We start from the raw sequence: 15,510 nt of genomic DNA on the forward strand, positions 1-15,510 counted from the left end.
GGAGGTTTTATGTACTTCACAGGTTTTCCATGTAACTTAAGGAGTTTGTAGATGTCTACCCATGGAACTAACTACCCCTTACAACCCCAGAACCCGATGGTCCCTCAGGCCCTGGGCTGGTAGGCAGGACTTCCTGTTAGTCACTTCAGCCCTCTCACTCTGCCCCTGCTGGCACCACCCCGTGGAGTTGACAGCACCTTTTTCATTGTCTCCATCTCTCTCTCCCTCTGTCAGGGGCCCGGGAGCTGGCAGACCCTGGCCCAATCCTAACAGTGCTAACTCAGTGAGTACCAGGTCACGTGGGCATGTTTGCCAGGGAGGGGATTCTGGGGTGCAGGGTGGTTCCTGTCCCCAGGTTGGAGGGGAGATACAGCAGGTCTCTACCTGACGCCTCTAGGAGAAGCCCACCTGTAGGCAGAAGCTTGGGAGTAACGTGCGGGGCCGTCCTGGGCTCAGCCCTGCGCAGCCCAGCCCACTGCTCTGCAGAAACAGGTGTGCACTGAGAGCTGGGCTCCGAGCACTGTTCACATAGAGGGCTGGGAAGGGCCGGGAAGGGGCCATGCACAGACTCCAGGGAGAAGCATGGAGGCGTGAGGCAGCGTCCCTGCTGTCCTGCCTTCTGGAGCTGGAGGCCCCCTGGCTCCCTGGGAGGGTCTCCGGATCAGCTCGGTGCAGGAGCTGGACTCGGCTCACACCCCTGCCCCTGGTTCAGTGGGTGCCACAGCCGGTCCCATCAAGAATGGGTCGTGTCCCCAAGTGGGTTTAGAAGCCAAAAAGTGCTGCCTGTTGGCGGAAGTGACTCTGACCCGTGCTCCCTGCCTCTTACTTCTAGATTCCATACTCCTCCTCATCACCCGGTACCTACGTGGTAAGTGTGTGTGAGTCTGGGGTGCTGCATGTCGAGCCACTTGTGACTGAGCGTGCAAGAGAACTCCTCAGGGAGCCCTGTCTTTTCACTTTCAAAACACATCGGAGCACAGGTTCCAGCTGTGCTAGAACTTCCTGTCGTTCTTCCGGAGTTTGTACCTTCTGCTGGTCCCAGAGTCCCCAACAAGCCCTGGAATTGGCATCCCCATCTGGGGGCTGACTAGTGGGTGGGTGGCTTCCAGCACAGGCTTCTGGTTTCACTGACCAGCATGCATAGGCGTACACATACACGCACACACACACACCTACCTCGGTTTAAAGAATGAAAGGGAAGAATCCAAGTCCAGTCAGTCCCCTAAGGCTCAAACAGGCGGGCTCCGCGTGTGTGATGGAGGGTGAGCGAGAGCTGAGTGCCGCTGGGCCCGGCGAGCGCTTGTTGCTCTCCTGGCCAGAGCTCGGTGGCCTCTTCCCCCATGTTACCACCCTGGGTTTCTGATGTCGATTTTTGTCTCATCTCCAGGGACCTCCTGGCGGTGGTGGCCCCCCAGGAACACCCATCATGCCTAGTCCTGCAGGTGAGGGCTTGGGGAGGGGTGCCTTTGGGGGTGTGGGAGTCCTGGAGGGGCCCAGGTGCAGAGCCAGAGCTTGCCAGCCACATCCTCCGCAGATCATCTTGGCATCCGGGATTGGGGGGCGTGAGGTCCCTGGTGCCTGAAACCACTGTGTGGCCTCAGCCTGATCACGGCTCCTCTCAGGTTAAGGGACGAGCAGAGCAGGGCGGTCTGGGACAAGGGTCTCACTGGCCCGGCTCCCTTGGTCTGAGGGACTCCTATCCGATGGTACGTTTCTCCAGGTGACTGAGAAGGGGCTTTTGGATTCTGGAAGCCGGAACCCAGGACTTAGTGCCTGGTCCTCTCTGTAGGAGGCCCCTTCTCCCTTTCCCTTTAACCAGAGGAGGGCATACGGCACACGCACAGCATCGTGTTGTGTGTCTCTCCCAGCTAAGAATAGCATGCCACCAGCGAGGAGTTCAACACGCAGCCCTTACCCACCCAAAAATAAAAAGTGAGAGGTGGTTGGATTTCTGCCTGAGGAATATGGGGCCTGCTCCTGATATAAACATGTTAGCTGGTTTCCTAAGGAGACCTTTCTGGCTAATTGGGGAGACGGAGGGGTCCCTCTCTCCCACCTTTCCCTCTCGGCTCCCCATAGCGGGAAGCTCTTGGCTGCAGGGGTGGAGCTGGCGGGCGCAGGCGTGATGTTCCGGCTCCCACTCCGACTCCTTTCTGCTGCTGCATTTTTATGAGCTGCATGACCTACATTCAGACTGGGTCACGTTAAACCACTCCATATGCTAATGTGGCTCCTGCCCGGCCCTGCCTCTCCCCCCTGCCCCACCAGTCTGGCAGGGCGGCCCCTGGGTGATGTGTGGTGTTTCTCTTTCCCCGATTTGATTAAAACTGCTGGGCAGGGTTAGGGAGAGCACAGGTGGCGATCTGGCTGCTCCCTCATTGTCCCAGCCAGGGAGCAGAGGTGGGTGGGGTGAGGTGGGGTGGGGAGACAAGAATTGGGACCTGTAATCCCCTTTTGCCTTGTCCACACTGCTGTCCAGATGTCCAGACACCCCGAAAGTCTTCATTTCAGGGTTGAGTGGTTATCACAGTTGAATTTTCTGTGATTAAAAACTTTGTGAATCTTCATTAAATACAAATTAGCCAGAAAATGGCGGTACTTAAAAGAAATTTTAGGTGATAAAATACAAAAGAATGAGTTCAAGTGCCACGAGTTTGTTTTAATTAAGAAATGAATTAATCACCCCGACTTGCGGGTTTCCACTATTCTACAGATTCAACAAATTCCAGTGACAACATCTACACAATGATTAATCCGGTGCCGCCTGGAGGCAGCCGGTCCAACGTAAGTCTGCTTTCTAACAATTTACATATCAGATACCATAACAAATCATAATTAACTTCCTCAGCTGAGGGGAAAGCAAGTTTAATTGATTTCAGCCATTTGTTTCCAAAGATGAATAAAATAAACCGTCAGAAAAGTGATTAACTCTTGGGCGCCTCAGTTTCCACCTCAGCTGCCAGGGGCCAGGAGAGAAGGGGATGAAGTGACTCCCCCTCGTCTGGCCGGAGCGGGTGCCCACTGTGGGGGCCCTGCTGCCCTGGGTGGGGTGTTGGTGTCAGAAAGCACCGGCTGCAGGTGGGGTTTGGGCCGTGCCACACCCTCGCACGTCTGTTTCCTTGGCCACGCAGGAGCGCGTGCCTGCTCGGGGACCTGCCGCCTGTCCCTCCGTCTCCTTTGGGAGCCCTCTGACCCTCGCACCTTGCACCTCTTTGCCTCTCTTCAGGCCATTCCCCCGGCAAGAAGCCCCCTCCCCCTCTCGGCCTCTCAAAGTTCAACCTTCAGTGATGTTGCAGCTCCAGTCCTACCTTTTCTCATCACCCTCTGCCTGTCCCTCAGTCCCGTGTCCCGTGGGACTTGATGCAGCTGGAGCCTGTCCCGCTCCCAGCTGGGAGCGCCCCAAGGACAGTGCCGTCCGCCTCCTCAGGCGGCCCTCCCACGTCAGCCTGGAAGGCGAACCCAGCCAGGCGTGCCCCCTGGGGCTCGGTGTGGAAAGGAGACTGCCTGTGACATCTAGTCTGTGGACTGCAGAGCCAGAGGGTGGGCTTGGGGCCCCCAAATTGTCTATGGCTTTTGGGGTGCTCTGTTTGGTTCTGTTGGCTTGGTTCTTAATGTGACGTCCAAACCCCCTCACGTGCTGCACTCTGGCATGAGCGGCCCACGCTGGTCACGGCAGGTGTTTAAGCTCTTGCAGCCTCTGGGGTGAGGGTCCGTGGCCTGCCGCCTCGGGTGCCAAGAGGGGCCGTAACCAGGGTCAGTGGATGGGAACCTCGCATCACACCTGATGCCCCTCACCCCTCACTCCCCTCAGCACCTCCCACCACCCCGCCTCATCACCCCTGGTTCTCACGAGGGTGACCGGCCATCGGGCTTTCGCTCTAAAAGCCTCATGTCCCAGGACGACATCCCAGGACACAGAAGTCCTGGTTTATGGCAGTGGCTGCCGACACTTGGGCGGGAAAGTGTGAGACGTGTACAGCGGCCAAGACGGGGACTAGGCACCCTGTTTGGAGTCCATTCCCTCCCATGGTCGCCGTCGCCGTGTCCCTCCTGACCACGCGTCTGTCCCTGGAGACCTGTGGCTCCAAGGGGTGCAACTCGAGTGCCGCAGTCACGGGCCCCGACGGCGCCCCCTGTGGCTCTGCCTGCAGGGAGCTGCCGTGCTGTCCAGACGGCAGGTTTCGTTTTCATGCTGTGAGTGTTGGGACCGTGTTTTCCAAGGGTCCGGATGATGAAAACGAGAAGGATGCCCGCGCCAATGGGACCCAGACGTCACTGGAAAAAAGACAAAACGGCCGTGTTATTTTAACGACAGGTGGGAGGACACCCACAGCTGGATTAGGGAGGTGAACAGCCGCGAGGAAAGGTGCTGCACGCATCCTGCGGAGGAGGGGTGTGACTGCGCAGGGCTGGGAAGCGCATTGGAGACGGAATCGCCCGCAGCTGGGAGGAGACAGGCACATCCTTCTAAATCAATCAGAAGTTTTTTGCATCCTCCAAGGAGAGACACCAAGGCTCAGTCAAGAAGAGCGGCAGCTGTGTGCAGTCGGACGCAGCCCTGAAGGGCCCATCACCACACGGCCCCCTGAACAGAGCCGGCGACGCTGCTGAGGCAGAGGCAGAGGCAGCCGCTCGGTCCTCCGGGTGAGCAGAGCAGGGTTTTGGTGACAAGCGCGGTGCTCCTTTGTATGTAGCATCGATTCCATCGGATCTTGCCAGCATGCAGGTGAGCTTCCTGTTCCTGCAGGAGGTCACGTGGTGCAGCGCATCCTGGCGGTGGAAGCAGGTCTGACCGCAGGCCTGGGACACTTTGACTTGAAAACCGGAGCTTTAAATCGTCATCTCGATTCCTGTGAAGAAAATGCAAATCGAAGATTGTTCTCTTGTCCAAATACAAACTTGGACTTTGCTCACTGGTCTGCGTACTTGGCAGACGGCACACAGTTGATTTGGCAACTTCATTTCGTCTGTGGACCGCGTTCCTGCTCAGTGTCCCGGATGCCTGGCCCCCACGCTGCTCCCGGGGATTGATAGCTCGCTTGTGAGATGAGGCTCTCAGAAGTAACGGGAGTGTTTGCTCACTTGTCCATTTCCTCAAAACAGGCAGGTGCAATTAATGAGGGTTTTGACTTTATAGAAATTGATGCCCGCAGGATGGCCATCTTTGTTGCTGGCCATAGGGAAGGTGTTAAAATGTTGGCCTGCTGTGCTGTCCTTCTCTGATTAGGAAATGCATTGAGATGAGAACAGAGAAAGGAGTTACACCGAAAAAGAAACATACGCTGCATCCCCAGAACCGTCGGAGGGTCTGTACAGAGGCCATGAGGAGCCTAGATGTTTGGGGTTGTGGGTAGGGAGGCAGAGGGCTCCACAAAGCCTCATGCGGCCGAGGCAGTGGCTCGACTTGTAGAAATGAGACTGCTTGAGGACTCAAAAAATGTCGCCAGGAAGGGCCGCCCCCTTAAACAGGACTTCCTCAATTTCTTTATTAGAACTGTAACTTAATTGGAATCCGACTTGGGTCTCACAAGCTCACATTACCTTTCTGCTTTGAAACCATTTTCCCTGAGAAGGAGACGTTTGCTTGCTGATGACAGTGTGCTGCGGGTGTTTAGAAGGGACGGACCTCGGAGCTGGTAGCTCCTCTGGTGAGTGTACAGATGCAAGGACGCCCCGGGTGAAGGATTGCTTCTTACACCAACACCCAAAGTTAACTCAAGGCAGACCCGAGGCCGAATGGCAGAGCTGACGCTGTCCAGCGGAAGAAAGCCCCGGGGTCGGTCCCGTGGCCTGGGCTGCGCAACAACGCTGGCTCAGCTGCAACCCCTGAAGCACAGGTGACGAGAGACAAGCTGCACTGGACCCATCAACGCAAACGTGGGCGCTTCCGAGGACTCGTCAGCCGCAGTGGGGAAAACACTTGTAAATCACACATCTGATGAGGGGCTTGAAGCTGAAATACGTAAAGAACTCTTAAAACTCAGTAATTTTTTAAAAACCCAATTAGAAAATGGACCACGGGTCTGAATAGACATTTCTTCAAAGGAAGAACAAATAAACAATGAAATGACGCTCAGCATTACTCAGTGCAAATGAAAACAAGAGGTACCACTTCCTACCCAGGAGGATGGCTGTTGTTCGAAATAACCAGTGTCAGCCAGGACAGGAAGAGACGGAGCCCCCCCCTCCCCCCATGGGCGTGTCCAGTGCTGCGGCTGCTCTGGCATAGTCCGGCCGCCCTGCAGAAGGTCCAGCAGTCACCTGCGACCCTGCCAGTCCATGCCCAGGTCTCTGCCCAGAGAGAGGGAAATGTGTGTCCTCACAGTCATTGTACACAAATGTTCATAGCGTTATTCATAATAGCCAACAAGTAGGAACCACCTAAATGTCCAGTGTTCTGCCTTGAGTGTGTAAGGGAGGAGCCCCCAGAGTGCGAGCTCCCTGAGGCCGGCACGCTGGGCCGCTCAGCCGCCGTCTCTGTGCTTCTTTCAGTTCCCGATGGGTCCAGGCTCCGACGGCCCTATGGGAGGCATGGGCGGCATGGAGCCACACCACATGAACGGATCGTTAGGTGAGCCCGCTGCCCCGCAGCCTTCTCTTTGCCTCCGCTCCTGGCTCAGCTAGGCCTGGCCCACAGCCCTGGCCTCACCTGCCCACAGGAAGATCTGAGAAAATCTTCGGCACAGAAATAGTGTGGGATTCGGGTGGAAGGGTGTGGAGGCCCCTCCTCGGAAGCGTGGGCAAGAGACTGAAAGGGATTCTTTCTTGCTTCCAGGGTCAGGTGACATAGATGGACTTCCAAAAGTGAGTGTGTGTGATGTCTCCTCCCTGGACACGTCGCCCTGTACCCCACCCCCACCCCTTCCCCCAGAAAACCTTTCTCCCAGTCGGGCTGGCAGGTCACCTCCTCTCCTCTCCCTGCAGAATTCTCCTAACAACATAAGTGGCATTAGCAATCCTCCAGGCACCCCGCGAGACGACGGCGAGCTCGGAGGGAACTTCCTCCACTCCTTCCAGAACGACAATGTAAGTGTGCCCGCTGCCCCTCGTCATCCCTGGACCATCCCCTGGTCCCCAGGGTTGGGGACTCCTGAACAGTTTCAGAGCCTCCTTCCTGCCAAGACCTACCCACGGGGCCCGGGGCCTAGCAGCCTTGTTGTGGGTCTCGCCTTCCTCCCTCCCTCCTGTGTGCCCTGACCCCTGCAGGCCACTGAGTCTGACCCCCAGCGGGTCCTCCTGGAGGCGCTGTGTGCAGGCGCTGTGCCTCCAGTGCTGTGCCTCGGGCACTGGTTGAGCCGATGGTTGGAAAAGCCGGGGCGGGGCGGGCGGCCTGGCCTCTGGCCCGCTGGGTCATAATCCACTGGGTCCATTTCCATCTGTCCTGGGGAGGAAGGTTCCTGCAGACAGTGACTTCCTGAGGTCTCGCTGCAGAGGGGCTGGCCCGCTTTTCCACGTCGGGCTTCTGTCCACAATCTTATTTGAAGGAACAGCCTCGTGGTTAAGCAGTTTTTGAGAACCCCAGACGGGCTCCCACCCCAGGGCACCCTGGCTCACCTCCCTGTCCTCTGCAGCCCTGTGCCTGCCCGACCGACGGCAGGAAAGCCAGCTGCAGCCTGTGGCGGGTGGGGGAGTGGGAGGGGCGCCTGCCTCTTCAGCTGGAAAGGGGTGATTTGAGGGAAAGGGGGGTGAGTCTGCCTCCAGAGTTCCTGACAGGCACAGGCTGCAGCTGAGAGGCGCCTCCTGGCCCTGCCAGCCCCCTGCCCACGCAGTGTCACCCAGTCGCAGCCCAGCCAGGCCTCCAGCTGGTCGCGTCCGCCTCTGCAGTCAGACCTCCACAAGTCTCCCGCTCCCCGGCCCTCACGCCCCCTCCTCTGCTTCTCCCGTGCAGTATTCTCCAAGCATGACGATGAGTGTGTGACCCCTCCTCTTCTCCAAGATGCTGAGAGAGCCGGCATTGCAGGCGGGAAGATGCCAGAAATTATGCAAGAAGAAGTGAGGTGTCATTGCCCAGGAGCTGGGGGAGGGGCACCTCCGCTCCCTCTCCACCCTGCCCTCTCCACTCCCCGAACTTTCCCAATTTTAGTTTCATGCAATAAAAAGGCCGAACTTTTTATTCCATAAAACATGAAGGACAAAACTCAAAATAAAAATATATTTCAAGTCATTGACCAGAAAAATCCCACCCCTTGCCCTTTCCCAAAAGGATCTTTTATGTACATGACACTTTTTTGTTGTCTTTTGTTTGGGTTTTACCATTGTTGGGATTTTTTATTTGTTTCCCCGGGGGTAGGGTTGGGGGGCAATTTTTTAAAAAGGAAGCTTCTAGCAAACCCCCACCCCATTTCACCCCAGCCAACGTCTTTGCTTTCTTCTTTTAAAAAAAAAAAAAGGAAAAAGGACAGACCCCACCAAGCCCTGCCGCCTGTACCCTAACCCCTCCCCCAGAGAGCTAGTCTCGGTGTGCGACCTCACGCTGTCTGTGTAGCCACCTAAAGATGACGACGATGGCGATAATAAACGGGGCCGTTTACAATCACGGATTCTTTCAAAGGGCCTTTTTTGGAAAGCAAAAGGAGGTCGCCCTTTTCCGTCGGAGGTCTTTGGCTTGTGCAGATGGGCAAGGGAGGGGCGGGAACTATTTCGTTTTGTTTTTTTGCTTAGTTTCTCCTGGGCAAGGTGGCAACAGCAGCTGCACAGCTTGGACCCCAGAATGCCCCCCACCCCACTGTGTGGCCGGAGGGCCCGCCACCTCATTCAGGCTTTCAGGACTCCACCAGGCGGAGACTCGCTGCAGCCTGCAGCCGGGTGGCGTGCACTGTGCTCCCAGGACTGCCTCCTCCTCCAGGGACCCCCCTGCGGCCCCCTCCTCAGCCCCACCCCAGTCTTCCCAGCAAGAAGCCTGCCGGCTGGGTGGTGGTCTGAAGAGACTGGGGAGCCACCCCTGACAGGATGGCTGTGACTGGGACATGGAAACTGTGACCTCCGTCCTCGTCCCCTGGCCCTCGCGTCCTCGGTGTGTGCTGGCAGTGTAGCGCTGGAGTTTGGGGTGTTTTTTTTTTCTTGTTTTTTTTTTTTTTTTTTTTTTTTTTTCTGTTGATTCTTCCTCCTTTTTCAAAAACGGGATATTGACCAGAACTGCTCTGCATATGCTTGGAACTGAATGGAGGAAAGACTTTGGAATAGCTGTGGGGGTGGGGGGACACCAGCCACCAGACAGACGCGCTGTTTCCGGTCCTGTTTTTATTTTCAAAAACCGACACACGCGACAGTGGAGCCTGTCCCCTCCCAGGAGGGGTGACTCGGCCTCCCTCACCTCAGCACCCCCTTGGAAACCTCTGTGTCTGGCCCCGGAGACACCCGAATTCTTTGTACATTTACTCCCCTCCCCCTCCCCGTAGCTGGTCTTTGTTTCTCCCCTTTCTGATCCATGTATATCATATTATGTGAGATATCATCTGCCTGAAAAAAGACCTTGTGCGGATTATTGGGAACATTGTAGCTGTTTCTGTGTTTTTTCTTACCTTGTAGTCTGGTTCTGAATTAAGAGAGGAAAAAAAAGTAATTATGATACATTGTAGTTTGTGTACGATATATGTTGATAACGTTTTATTAAAGGGACATCTTTTTTCCGCAGCCCTTCCTGACATGTTTGGGGGGAACGTGGGTGGGAGTTTATTATACTGATTACAAGATGCAAGACGCCAGGGTGGGCACAGGTTTTTTCCCGCGTGTCTGTGTTCAGGCCGCCTCCATTCCCCGCACGCTCACTGCAGCGGCCTTTGGTGAAGGTGTTGGGAGGGAGGACATTGGTCTCACTTCAGATACTTGGGGGCGTTATTAAAGCCAGTTTCCGTTTCCTGTCTTGAAACACAATTTGGCTTGCCAGCGTGGATGTTTCTGGAAGTAGAGGGTCCTGTGGCCTGTGTTTTCTGTCGGGTCAGTACCAGCCAGGATGGCCCCCTGGGCGGCTGCCTCACCTGCTCCTCCCTTCGGTGGGATTCGCTTCACTGGCCCTGGGTGCGGGGCTCCCAGTTGATTTTTTTTTTTTTTTTTTTTTTTTTAATAAGGAAGGGAAGCTCTTGAAGGACTTTGAGTAGCACAGTTTGGTGTGAATGTAGGAAACGGGTATAAGCAGCATCCGAAAGATGGCCCGGTGGGCTGGGAAGATGAGGGGACCCAGTCCCAGCTGTCACCTGGGCACAAAATACTGAGTGGGGTGCAGTGAGCTGCGGTGGGTGCCGATTTGAATTTAGAAGTTTCTGTCTCCTGGAGCTCTGGGGACTCTGTTCCAGGCCAGCGGCAGGAGGGGAGGGGAAGTGTCTGCGAGCATGTGGCTCGGTCGCCTTCACAAGATCTCAGCCAGCAGACGATGGATTGCCAGTTGGGTGTCCTGCCTTTGCACTGCCGTGTGGCCACAGGCAAGTAGGTTCCCACCTCTGCTCAGCTTCCTCACCTGTAAAATGGGATCATGGTTGACCTACCTCATGGGTTGTGAGGGGAAGATAACGGGTAGTGTTCAGAACGGCCTCGCACGAAGCAAGAGCGGTGGTGCTCGCTGTTGGCAGCATCTCACCTGGGGAGAGCCCACATCGGTGCGATGGGGAGTAGTTGGGGGGGGGTCCCGAAGACCCCTCTTGCACCTTCCCTCATCTTAGACAAGGTTTTGTAGGCTCTTGCTCAGCACAGACACCTTTGAACTATTGGGAAAACATCACTGTGAAGCATGAGGCGCACACTGTGGCTGAGCTGCACTCGGGAGAAGGTAGAGATGATGGGCGAACATCCCTCTGTACCCTTGCTGCTACCCATGTGCCCAGGGCAGGACTCGGGACAGGAGCCATGGGGGGCGGGGGGAGGTGCGCTGAGGGGAAACTAGGTCATGGGGGAGAGGACAGTCTGCAGTGAGAGCCTGCTGTGTGCCTTACTCCTGCCTCCACTGGGGGGCTGAGGACACCCCGTGCCCTACCACACCATCGCTCTGCCTCCAGCAACCCCTACAGTTGCCTTTGCAACATTCATGGCCCTGGTGAGGGCTGATCAGGGTTGGCCTTCTCACCAGGGGCAGATTGTTGGGGAGAGGACTGGCTCCTGTTGCCCAGAATGTTTTCACTGCCTCCCAGACCTGAGTGAGACGTGCGGGCCGGGCCAGATCCAGGCCCAGCAGCCAGAAGGGTCCCTGAGTGAGAGGAGATGGGGGAGGGGGGTCCTTCCTGTGCTTTCAGAGGGGCTGCAGCCCATCCCTGACACGGGCAGGACTAGGGGAGCCAGGCCAAAGGTCCAAGCTCATCCTTCCAGCATCACTGTCCATTGAAAGTCCCACTTCGAGGGGACAGCCACCTGGGGGTCCAGAGTGAGGGCTGGGCCCAAGTCAGAGAAAGCTGGCCTGGCTAGAGACACCCTCCCTCCTGGCTGGGCACCCCTCCCTGGAGCCTGAAAAGGAGACCCTGGAGGCAAACCAACTAATGCCAGCAACGGGGCGGGGTGGGTAGCTGCCAAGATGCAGGGCCAGAGCAGGACTCAGCTGGGCTGGTGCTGTTCAGCCGGAAGCCCAGGTGACCCTGAGGAGCCCCGCCTGCCCCTGGCTCTGCAGCCCTGCAGTTCCACAGGCTCTGAGGAGCACAGCCTGGGCTTCTGTGACGGTTCCGCCCTGAATTGAATGGAGCTGGGTCTCCCCTGGGCTGAGCGGAGAAGACAGGGTGATCGTTGGATGTGCCCTATTTCTGCTCTGCCCTGGGCTCCCTGGGCATTGTCACTAGGGGTACTGGATACAAAAGACCAGACCAAGGTGAGGGTGCTGGAAGTTAGAGGGTCCAGCCCTGGTGCAGAAATCTGTTCCCAGATGCCTATGGAGGACCGGTCTTTGGTGTCTGCTACCTGGACATTCAGTCACTTCCTTGGTATACTGCCCCCATCTCAGCCCTCCACTGCCTCAAGGATCTCACTCGCTTTGGAGCAGCCTTACACTCCATCCACTCGTCGTCATTGAGCACCTACGTGCCAGGGACTGTCCTGGCACCGGGGATATGGTCATGAGTAAAACAGGGAAGGCCTGGCCAGTGTGGCTCCGCTGGTTGGGTGTCGTCCCCTGCACCGAAGGAGTGGAGGGCTCCATCCCCAGTGCGGGGTGTGCAGGAGGCAGCTAATCGATGTTTCCTTCTCGCATTGATGTTTCTCTCTCTCTCTAAAAAAATCAATTTTTAAAAATCTTTAAAAAGCACACACCCACACATGAAAGGATGGAGCTGCCCCTTGCTGAGGTGGGGCAGGCTGCAGGATGAGCAGGGTGAGGTGACGCTCCGTCTTGACAAGTTCGATTTGAGATGCTGTGCGGAAGGCATCCAGGCAAAGATGTCCAGTAGGCAGTCTGGGCTGGAGACGCTCTCTGGGAGTTGTTGGCGTTTGGGAAGTCTTTAAAGCCACGAGCCTGGCCGAGATCATCTGGAGAGCAAGTGGACAAGGGCCCAAGGACTCTCAGCAATGAGAGCTGGGAAATAGAAACTAGCAAAGGAGGCAGAGAAACGAGTGCGATGGCAAGGTGCCGGGGGGCCACGTGGAGGAAACGAGGAGCAGAGTGCCAAGTGTTGCTGTGGCCAGGGCGCAGGCCCATGCCCTTCACTTAACACCCGCCTGACCGCCCTCCGCACTTCAGGCCCCGCCATGGAGAACAGCTCAGTGATTGTTTCCCACGAGGGGCCGTTTCTCTTGCTGTTTTCTCCTGGCATGCCTCTCTTGCTTGCCCTTCAGAATCAGCTCAAGTGGCCCCTCTCAGGAATTCTTTGGGCCGCGTTAGAGGCTTTCTCTGGGCCCGCATGGCCCCTTGGCTGCATTGGCTCAATGTCTGCTCCCCCATCAGGCTGGGAGCTCCTCGAAGCCAGGAAATGGGTGTTCCCTTCCCCAGATCAGCCAGCACATGCTGTGAGTGTTCATGGAGTAACTTGATGTTTGCGTAGTCAGCCTGCTCAGGTGTGGGGAAAGAAGTGGCCTATGGCTGCTCTATGAGTGTCTGTCAGCCAACTGGGTGCTCCCTGAGGGCTGGGACCATGTCTCTCTCGTCCCACAAGGTCTGGCACACAGTAGGTGCTCATAAAATGGGCTGAAATTGTTGGACTGCCCCTAAAAGAGGTCTGTAGTGGGAAACCCCTGGTCCTGACCTTCAAGTTCTATCAGGACGGGCCCCAGCTGGGTATGAGGAGACCCATGGTGTGTTGTGTGTGTGTGTGTGTGTGTGTGTGTCGGGAGGTGACGGGAAGCAGGGAGAGGCCACTGATGCTCTTGACAGGCTGACTCTTGCCCTGGGCAGCAAGCCCACGCCCTGGATGCCAGCTTTGGGTGTGGGAGATGTGGCCAGGGTGTCTGGCATGGGCTAGTCTGAAGATTGCAGGTGATAACCAAAGCAGTGTCCATAACAGGAGGGGCTGGCCTCGCTCCACCCTGCCGAGGATTTAGGTCCCTGCGCCCTGCTCTGTGATGTGGCCTGACGCAGGTAGTGGGTTCAGAAGTGGGATAGAAGTTGAGTGGGAGGCACACACTGGGCTTTTGGCTTTGAAGCATTTAACTTCTAGCCTCAGGTCCCTGCAGGTGAGTCTCCTGGCTGAGAGGACACGAGGTATAGGGCCCCAGAAGGCAAAGCAGGGAGCCTGAGTTTAAGCTACAGGATGACAAAGAATGAAAGAGGCTGAACCGAGAGTAAGTTGCTGGCAGAGGGGTGGGTGGGGGGTGTTGGTCCTTGGGATTCCAGGGGCAGAGGGGAAGGTAAGCCCCTTCTCAGGGCCAGAGCTGGGGTGAGAGCCAACTTGCTCTGACCTCTAAGTCTCCCCCGCTTTCTGGCTGTTTGTACAACCTCTGAGAGAGGGCCCCACAGACTCCTAGGAACTATGACTTGAATTCCTTCCTTTGCAGTGAAGGGAGGGCTGGTGGTTGTAGGCCAGGCCATGCGGGGTGGGTTCTGATGAGGGAGCTTCGCACTGTCCTGCAAACACACCAATCCCCTCCACATTCCAGCCATCACCTCTCAGCCTGCTCCCACACTTTATTCAGGGTCTGCTCAGAGGCCTCCCTGGCCTGTTACCTCCGCCTCACCAGATGCAGATGGCTCAGCACAGTGTCCCTTCCTGGGCATCGTCCTGGGCCCATGGAAATGCCTCATCCGTTTCGCCTTCTCCCAGGTGGTGGCCAGTGGTCTGTGGCTGATGTGGGACCTCAGGGTTCCACCACTTTGCCTCAATTCAGGAAACTCTGAAGGACCATTCAGCTCCAAGCCCCCTGTAGGATCAGCCAAGCCTCAGCTCCTCCTCTGCCCAGTGGCAGCCTACAGGTGAAAAGCCGCCTTTTCACGGGGCTTCTATAAAGCTCCAGACCCAGCTCCTTGAAACCTCCTGGTCAAGTGCAGCTTATTAACAGGCCGCTCGCTTACAGGCCGCTGGCGAGTGCTCCCAATACCCCTGCCACACCCTCCCTCTCAATCTGTTCCAGGGAGCCCTGAAAAGACAGCTTCCCTGCTTTCCCCGCCATCTTCCCAGAGGTGAGAAGGTAAATGTGGTGAGGGCAAGGCCCTTATTTTGTTCACTGCTCTATACGCAGGCCTGTGGCAGGCTTGCCACATATGAGATGCTCACAGACCCTCGTGGGATGAATGAACCAAGTGCCTGAGAGCTTACCTGAGGTGAGGGTGGGCCCCAGGACCGCTCTATAGCAAGCACCATCTCTGGAGGCTCCCAGACACCTGGGGAGAGGGTCCCTATAAGAGGCTGGTCTTCCAGCTGCCAAGCAGGGATGTCCACGTGTCACTGTGGTTTGTGTATTCATGCCAAAGGGAAGATCGTCTGCACTCAGGTCACAGGCTAGTTCAGGGGTGGGCAAACTTTTTGACTCGAAGGCCACAATGGGTTCTTAAACTGGACCGGAGGGCCGGAACAAAAGCATGGATGGAGTGTTTGTGTGAACTAATATAAATTCAAAGTAAAGGAGCGGAGGGGAGAGCAAGAGAACCCTCCGCTCTTTCGGCTCCGCGGGCCAGAGAGAACAGCCGAACGGGCTGGATCCGGCCCGCTGGCCGTAGTTTGCCCACGGCTGGCTAGTTTTAAGGGACTTTCTCCTGCCACAGAATAGGAAGCAGGGAGATCCTGTGAAAAGCCTGAGGGGCCCCGGCCTGCTCCTTTGCCAGCATTGGGCTTGCAGCTGAGGGACAGAGCCCAGCAAGTGACAGCCTCTGGCAAGCCTCCCTAGGTCCAGCCTGCCTCGGGAAGAGAGCAGCCCACAGGTGAAAAGCCATATTTTCACGCGGTTCTGAAAAGCTCCAGATCCAGTTCCTTGAAACCTGAACAGATGCAGCTTATTAATTGAAGGGGGAAACCTGTAACACAGGTGCTTCATCCCATTTTGCAGATGAGGAAACGGAGGATCTGAGAGGGAAGCTGGAATATAGGAGGCTCTTAGAAATTGCTTCCCCCAGCCCCTTGCACTGCTGAAAATGAATCGAGGAAACTTTTAACAATCAACAAGACACAAATC

The 15,510-nt window shown here is 56.5% G+C and overlaps 1 protein-coding gene across 4 annotated transcripts in view; it reads left to right on the top strand.

Annotated features, from left to right (window-relative positions):
- SSBP3 (single stranded DNA binding protein 3) overlaps positions 1-8,538 on the top strand; it is a 147,471-nt gene extending 138,933 nt beyond the window's left edge. For all 4 annotated transcript variants that reach the window (XM_080656504.1, XM_080656505.1, XM_080656502.1 and 1 more), the window contains 8 exons: positions 235-283; positions 833-868; positions 1,388-1,442; positions 2,714-2,784; positions 6,493-6,571; positions 6,776-6,804; positions 6,925-7,026; positions 7,889-8,538. In XM_080656504.1, coding sequence (XP_080512630.1) covers positions 235-283; positions 833-868; positions 1,388-1,442; positions 2,714-2,784; positions 6,493-6,571; positions 6,776-6,804; positions 6,925-7,026; positions 7,889-7,918 — 451 coding nt within the window. In that variant the 3' untranslated portion in view covers positions 7,919-8,538. The remainder of the gene's footprint in view (positions 1-234; positions 284-832; positions 869-1,387; positions 1,443-2,713; positions 2,785-6,492; positions 6,572-6,775; positions 6,805-6,924; positions 7,027-7,888) is intronic.
- Positions 8,539-15,510: the final 6,972 nt, after the last annotated feature.

This window comes from Plecotus auritus (assembly GCF_963455305.1).
Source record: "Plecotus auritus genome assembly, chromosome: 2".
Classification (NCBI taxonomy): domain Eukaryota; kingdom Metazoa; phylum Chordata; class Mammalia; order Chiroptera; family Vespertilionidae; genus Plecotus; species Plecotus auritus.